We start from the raw sequence: 8,062 nt of genomic DNA on the forward strand, positions 1-8,062 counted from the left end.
AGGGCCTCAAAATAAATTGTATGTTTCTCGATTTTTTATTTTATTTTAGTTTTCTTTTGTCAATTTTGATAATTATTGTTAAATGTGTGCCTGCTTTGCTTTAACATTTGTTTTATTTTCTTTAGTTTTATTTTATTTTGCTACTTATGTATGATAGTGTGTATAATGGAAAAATAACTGTAAAAAAATAAATAATAATGAAATGTTCAAATCCTCAAGCTTCATTTTGTCTATCTACCTCATCTACCTATCATCTGATTAAATCGTTATAATAAAATGCTGACTTGACATCAAGGTAGATCCAAAACACTACCTGGCGCTATGCTTAGTAAGATAACTTTTGCTCCGCCCACTTCCGGCTTGACGCTGCTGGCCTGTGGTTCTGCAGCTGGATGTATCTCGATCTGCTGCGTCATCATGATGATTTTCTCTACACATAATATCTATATTAAGTTATATATGAATACAGTATATTAATGAATATGCAAGTGACCTAACTGGTTGTAGGTCTCAAAATGTCAGTATTGTAATGATGTAATGTGTTCACCCACAAGCATAAAATCATTACAATTTAATTCTGATGTACATTATGTATAATGCAATAAATGCATCTTACATAAAAGACAGGGATATAATACAACATGCTTGTTCAAATATGAAATAAAAGGACAAAGCAAAAGATCAAGTGATGTAACAAAGCTGGCTTCATGATCTGTTTCCCTTTGAGTAATAGGCCTATAACATTGAGATAAATGTGATATTGATATTCTAATACCATCTGTGCCCTTGTCTTTATTTGCTATTGTGATGATATTGATACTTATTTGCATCAATTGTGTGTAGCAATGAACCTTCCTTTCTAAAGGATCTGAAGAATGTTGCAGCACTGGTTGATAGGGTGAGGTTTAATTATTTCTTACATCACCAAAACATATGTATTGTTATTGCACTGATTGTTCAGACAGGTGAGGCTGCATACGGCTTTGATCCACCTTGAATGACGGTTGCCTCTCCCAGTCAATATATAAGAATAGTTTGGAAATAAAAAGACGCTGCATTTTGGCACACACAAAAAAATGCTCATAACACACATACACATACATGCACGTCATTATGCTGCTGCTGTCTATATCATGGGCGAGGCCATAAAAGGGCCAGAGGGCACAGATCCACCCAAGATTCATATTTTTGTTTTCAGCTATAGCAATTGCAAAACAACATGAAGTGAAAAGTACTTAGTAAGATTGAATATATACAGTAAATTAATTTTAACAAATGAGTTAGAAACTATAAAAGAAATAATAAAACAACTCAAAGTATCACAGCGGGAAAGGTGCTGATTTGTCAGGGCTGAATTCTGCCTTTAAATGAGGTTATTCACCATGTGGGTAGGTCACATCAATCTCACAAACCACTATGATAGTGGAAAACTACGTAATGTGGTTTAAAAAGATTGCAATTTACGTCATTATGGATTCACAACACTGATTTTACCCAAATTGTTCAGACTAAGCCAAATGATCTCAAAAACAATGAAAACAGCCATCCAAACAGACTCTCGATGTGTCAGTTCTGGTTCGTTTATTACAATGGATGAGGATGAGTAGGCTTTCAGTATAAATCTTACTTTAATTGATCTTTCTGTATTTTATGGCACAAAGACAGCACAGGACAGCACTGATTTAAAACACAATCACAATTAGATTGGTTTATTTGAGGTTCCCCTGTGTCCTTTATGTACATTTAATGTTTATCTTTAAAAGTCCTCCACTCTTATTCTCTTTTCTTCCTCTCTTTTTCATACATCATCTCCTGCTTTTCTCCCATCATCTCTTTCTACTTCCTCCACTCTTTCTTTTATCATCTCTCCTCTTCCTCCTATTTCTTCTCTTATGTTCATTCCATGCTGCACTTCTTCCAGTAACTAAATTATACATAGAAAAATCTAATTATACAAAATAAAATTGTTAAATGAACATTTCATAAATTGTGCTTTGTGAAAGTATGGCTTAGCTGTAGTGTTAACAGTTGAACCTTGAATCAGAGATGTTTGTGTGTAGAATTTTAATACAAAAAAATGTTGTATATAACTTGTATTAAATCATGAATCATTTACAGTATGTTTAAGAAAATTAAGAATTGTTCAGATGGCTCCATAAACTGTTTTGAGAACATTGACCAGTTTGAGCAAATCTGGAAAAGCAACTGTAAAATAGTCTGAAAAACTGTAATGATTTTGGGAATGTGTCTCATCATAATACAGGTTAATCTGATTGTCTTCTATCTATGTCCATCTATTCAAGGCTAAAAAAATGTTTTCTCAATGGCAGGTGCACAAAGAAATACTGTCGTCATGTGACGTTCTATCTATGTCCATCTATTCAAGGCTAAAAAAATGTTTTCTCAGTGGCAGGTGCACAAAGAAATACTGTCGTCATGTGACGAAAAGAAAAAGAAAAAGAAAAAGAAAAAGAAAAACTGGTTTGAATTATTGTTGGAGGTGGTGTATTGTTTAACCCAACCCAGGTTTTAGAAAAGGTCCACCCACATTTATTAATACAGTCTTAGACAAAATTGTAAGACCCGAAGTTCTTTCTTCATTGTATTCTGTAACTGGATTAAGCATTACTGTGTTTTGGAGTTTGCTGTGTATCAACATTTTGTCTCAGGTAAAGTTATTTTGCCTCATTTTATCCCACTGCGCTGTTATCACAGTTTCAATCATCTGCTTTTGATAAATCTAAATTATAAGTAACATATTATTGTGTAATATATGTCATAAAAGTTTGTATAAACATCGGTAAACAACTGCTTTTAAATTGTTTTCCCAACTGTTGACAACAAATTCAACTAAATTTACTACAATACTTATAGAAATACATATTTCACGTGTATATGTGTGTGCGCAGGTGTAGGAGGTGCCGTTATTCACAATGAGGTTCATATTCTCATTGTGTGTTTCAATACTGCTACTGTATGGTGAGTATTTTATGCATCTTTTTATACATTTTCTTGTGGCCCAAAAACGTGAAATGACTATTATCTTTTCAAATTAAACCATTATTATATTATTTTGCTTTAAAGGTGAAATAATTGATGGACAATCAACAGGTAATTCTTTCCATTCATTTGCTAATAATAGTGCTTTTAATAAAACTTTCACTTCACAAAAGTTGTATCACTGGTTCCCATTTTGATCACTAGCTTTTCATTAGACAAAAATTGTTGTGGAAAAACAAAAAAGATCTTCATTAGCATGTTATTTCAATAGCACAGAGAATAAGCTGCATTAGCTGAAAAGTATTCAGTACTTCGTCATGCATTGAAATTGCTGGCTAAACGTAAAAGTCTGTTTGGATTGTTATATTAATTGTTTTGAATTAGTGTGGAGAAAAGCAAAATATTACTTTTACTTAGTAAAATATAGAGGAAAAACTACAAATGCAATCAAAATGACCCCACGACTTAGTTTACTGAAAAGTGCAGTAATTTAAGAATTTAAACATGTTTTCTGTGATTTCATGGCATGAAAGTCTCTAATATTCCCAGTCCATCCCGATAATGGAATTAGACAGGGTTCTTTAACAAACTGTTTTAAGTTACTCAAAATAAATGGATTGTGAAAAGTTTGTGCTGTGTTGAAATTTGCCCTAAAAGTTTTAAAAAAGTATGTTTTGAGCATGTCGCAATAGTGTATGCAACTAATGGAATGTACTAGTACGTCATGGAATTTCACCTTAAATACCACATGCTGTAGGTGTGTGCCTCCTGCCACCGTAAACCGACCTATCACTCATTTTGTCACAGTTGACATCCTGAGCTACACATTCCACATTTATTTTACATTTTCCACTACCATTTTATTTCATTTTCACTACCCTACAACAGTAGGGCACGTTGGGCTGTTTATATCCCCATTGTCACTGCTAAAGGAAAAGTGATGCTCAGTGTTTAGATTTCAACAACTTCAATAAGCTTAAGGAAATAATTTTCATGAAATTCATACTACAACTTATCTAATTTCAAATAGCAAGCAATGACATAAAAAAGTACATTTTAATGTTCCATAACAGATGAGCCCTGCTACAGCTACAATGTGCTAGATGATCCATGGAGAGCCACCAACAATCAACATTCCTCTGAAATAATGTGTGACTGTGAGGTCAGCTGGAACGGCTGGTACCGTCTCTTCATTGAGGGTCAGAGCGTTAAGATGCCAGACACATGTGTTGATCAGGACAGCTGTGGCACTCATGCTCCACTGTGGCTGAGAGAAGGACATCCAGCAGTTGAGGATGGAGTGGTCACTCGAGATGTCTGCGGTCACTATGACAATGACTGCTGCTCTTTTCTGTCCAATCCCATTAAAGTCAAAGCCTGTCCAGGAGATTATTATGTCTATGAATTTGTTAAACCAGCTTTCTGCTATTTAGCATATTGTGCAGGTAAATATAATATATTTTCAAGTCATAATTTTATCTATGTTTATTTGATTTTAATCTCTTTCTCCCTCTCTCTTTTTATAGATGCAACAAACATCAACACTACATATACAATTACGACTGGTAATGTAATTTTTTACAATCTGGAGGACTATTGTTTTGCATGTGCAGATCAGATTCATGTTTGTGATTTTATGTAAATAATAACTGTTGAAATGTGCAGTTAAGATTTTGATTCAGATTTATGTCATTAGTATCACTGAGCTGCTTGCAGAATATATTTGCAGCTGATTTCCATGATTGTCAATCACAAAAATTAAAAGGAAATTAATTGGAGTAAAAGTATGTATAGCCTTTTAAAAATGGAATGAATTTGAACGTCAAGAGGAGCATTAAAAATGTTTAATGCTTTAAAGGGGTCATATGATGCGATTTAAATTTTTCCTTTCTCTTTGGAGTGTTACAAGCTCTTGGTGCATAAAGAAGATCTGTAAAGTTGCAAAGACTAAAGTCTCAAATCCAAAGAGATGTTCTTTATAAAAGTTAAGAGTCAGCCACACCTACCTAAAACGGCTCGATCTAACACGCCCCCACATGTCTACGTCACGATGTGGGAAGATTTGCATAACACCGCCCAAATATTCACGCAAAGAAATAAGTCGTAACTTTTATTCACGCTGTAGTATTGTTGATTCCACCGCCGCCATGTCGTGAAGGCGCTGTGTGTTTCGTTGTGAAAGCGAAACTACTTTGGTTGGCCGTCTAAAAGAGGACACGTCTAGAAATCAGTGGTTAAGTTGTATTTACAACACTGTTCCAGAACAGTTTAACCCAAATATTCAGATGTGTCCAGCGCATTTTATGGAGGACTGTTTACTGATCCTGATAGAGTAGACTACAATGCCAGCTGTTCTGACTCATAGACTTTAACTATGTTTTTCATATTTAAAGGATTTGCCACTGACAATTCAAACGTGAGTTTTGAGCAGTGTAGAGTAGGGCTTGTTGTTTGTCATTTCTCCGATCACAAATGCAGACATGGTTTTGTGTTTACTCGGCGCGATGCAACGCAACGCGTAAAAAGACAGTATAAGTCATTATAATCAGTAATTATGTCTCGTAATTATGTATATGCCTCGTTTATAATGGTTTTTAATGTTTTTGTCTTGTTACTCCGGCCGGACAGGGCATCACAGTATGGTAAGGGGTGTAACATTTCCGTCACAGGCTTGAGGTATTCGGCCAATCACAACGTACTGGATAGCTGGCCAATCAGAGCACACCTCGCTTTTCAGACCGATGAGCTTTGTAAAAATCGACGTGTTTCAGAAAGGCGGGGCATAGAGGAGAAACAATAATGTACAGTATGTGGAAAATAATGTGCTTTTTGAACCTTAAACCGCATAAACACATTTCATTACTCCAAATACACAAAATAATGTTCTTTTTAGCAGCATCATATGACCCCTTTAAAATTTTTTAAAGAAAAATATTACAAAGTTTAAACATTTTTAAAAGCTATGTAAAATATATACATTGTTGCATCTAAAATTATTGTTACTTTTGCCTTGTTGCTGCCCATAAAGGTAGACTATAGATTGCTGTTGGTTTTATTTAATAGGTGGTTCTGAATAAATAGAAAGTACAGGGCAACTGTTTGAGCAGTTTTGCTGGGCAAATCAAAATGTTGCCCCATGTATCATCAGCCTAAAAGGGATAGTTCACCCAAAAAAAAAAATTTGACATTAATTACTCATCGTCATGACGTTCCAAACCTGTAAGACCTTCGTTCATTTTCAGAACACAAATTAAGATATTTTTGATGAAATCTAAAATTATTGTTACTTTTGCATTGTTGCTGCCCATAAAGGTAGACTATAGATTGCTGTTGGTTTTATTTAATAGGTGGTTCTGAATAAATAGAAAGTACAGGGCAACTGTTTGAGCAGTTTTGCTGGGCAACTCAAAATGTTGCCCCATGTATCATCAGCCTAAAAGGGATAGTTCACCCAAAAATAAAAAATTTGACATTAATTACTCATCGTCATGACGTTCCAAACCTGTAAGACCTTCGTTCATTTTCAGAACACAAATTAAGATATTTTTGATGAAATCCGAGAGCTCTCTGACCCTCCATAGACAGGTTATTACCACGATCAAGGCACAGAAAGTAAGGACATTGTTAAAATAGCCCATGTGACATCAGTGGTTCAACTGCAACTGCTATTTCAACTCCAATCCCATTAAAGTCAAAGCCTGTCCAGGCAATTATTTTGTTTATGAGTTTGTGAAACCTGCTTTCTGCTCTTTGGCATACTGTGCAGGTAAATACATTTACATTTTACCTTTGTATATCTAAGTCATAATTGGATCGTTGTTGACATAAAATGTATCAATGTTTTTCAGCTGTAGCGAACATAAACACTACCTATACTACTGTCACACCAATGAAAACCTCAACAGCAGCCACTACAACAATGGACTTTACTGGTAATGTATTGTGCTGAGTTGGAATCTGTAGGATTTATTGCACGTGTAGATAAATAGATGGATTTGTAATTAATGCTTTCTATTAAACTAGTTTGACACTGAAATCTGTAAAAAAAAAAAAACACTTTAAATTTCCTAACATTCATTTTGCCATTAATTGTAATAATCCAGTGAGATTTTTGTTTGCACAAGGAGTCTGAAAACAGCCAGTGCTCTACACAGATATCTGATCTCATTATGATCCAGTCTGTCTGGAATGGCATGAAGAAACAGAACAAACTGAGACAGACTAAATCCAGAAGAACTGTGGCAACATCTCCAAGATTCTTCAAGAGACCTACCTGCAAAGCTACTTGAAAAACTATGCTCAAGTGCACTTTGGGCTTAAGCTGCTTTAAACACAAAGGATGCTCACACCAAATGTTTAATTTAGTTAATAGAAGTTAACTCATTTTACAGCATTTTTACACAAGAGCCTAAAACTTTTAACAGTGCTGAAGCTTTGCAGGTAGGTTTCTTGAAGCATCTTGGAGATGTTGCTACAGTTCTTCTGGATTTTAGTCTGTCTCAGTTTGTTCTGTTTCTTCATTTCATTCCAGACAGACTGGATGATGATGAGATCAGATCTTTGTGTGGAGCTCTGGCTGTTGTCAGACTCCATGTACAAAAATCTCACTGGATTATTACAATTAATGGCAAAATAAATGTTTGGAAATGTAAACTGATATTTCCTACTGACACACTACAGCAAAAGATAGAAATAAGTGACTTAAAACTATTTTTTAGCTGGTGAAAATACTAGTGTTCTAATCATTTTGGGCACCACTATATATGTATTTAAATGTATCTTGTTTAAATTATTATTATTATTGTTATTATTTTTCAGATATCTGGAACAACAGCACTTCCTATACTACTATCTTGATAGAAACAACCTCAAACATAAAAACTACATTAATAGAAACAATAATCTTGGCCACTGGTAATGCAGAAAGTACTACCACAGAGCCCACAACAACAAACCATGGCACCATAACTCCAGAAAGTTCCACAAAGGAGACCACAACAATAAGCAGCAGCACCACAACTCCCGAAATATCACCAACACAGACTACAACAACAGATAGCAC

General features: G+C 34.7%; 1 protein-coding gene across 1 annotated transcript; it reads left to right on the forward strand.

The window, feature by feature from the left end:
* The first annotated feature begins 2,612 nt into the window (after positions 1 to 2,612).
* Positions 2,613 to 4,840, forward strand: LOC107595186 (uromodulin-like). Its single transcript, XM_016285534.1, has 5 exons — positions 2,613 to 2,669; positions 2,910 to 2,979; positions 3,085 to 3,111; positions 4,074 to 4,445; positions 4,527 to 4,840. The coding sequence occupies exons 2-5, from the start codon at positions 2,934 to 2,936 to the stop codon at positions 4,640 to 4,642; spliced, it is 561 nt and encodes a 186-aa protein (XP_016141020.1). The 5' UTR covers positions 2,613 to 2,669; positions 2,910 to 2,933; the 3' UTR covers positions 4,643 to 4,840.
* Positions 4,841 to 8,062: the final 3,222 nt, after the last annotated feature.

Source organism: Sinocyclocheilus grahami, unplaced genomic scaffold (genome assembly GCF_001515645.1).
Source record: "Sinocyclocheilus grahami isolate Dianchi unplaced genomic scaffold, SAMN03320097.WGS_v1.1 scaffold198.1, whole genome shotgun sequence".
Taxonomy (NCBI): domain Eukaryota; kingdom Metazoa; phylum Chordata; class Actinopteri; order Cypriniformes; family Cyprinidae; genus Sinocyclocheilus; species Sinocyclocheilus grahami.

What these genes read in the sequence shown, in the direction of transcription:
- LOC107595186 (XM_016285534.1), top strand. Translation starts at nt 2,934, where the DNA reads ATGAGGTTCATATTCTCATTGTGTGTTTCAATACTGCTACTGTATG. An exon ending in TTCAATACTGCTACTGTATG is followed by an intron (nt 2,980 to 3,084) that starts GTGAGTATTTTA and finishes TTTGCTTTAAAG; the next exon opens with GTGAAATAATTGATGGACAA. An exon ending in CTATTTAGCATATTGTGCAG is followed by an intron (nt 4,446 to 4,526) that starts GTAAATATAATA and finishes CTCTTTTTATAG; the next exon opens with ATGCAACAAACATCAACACT.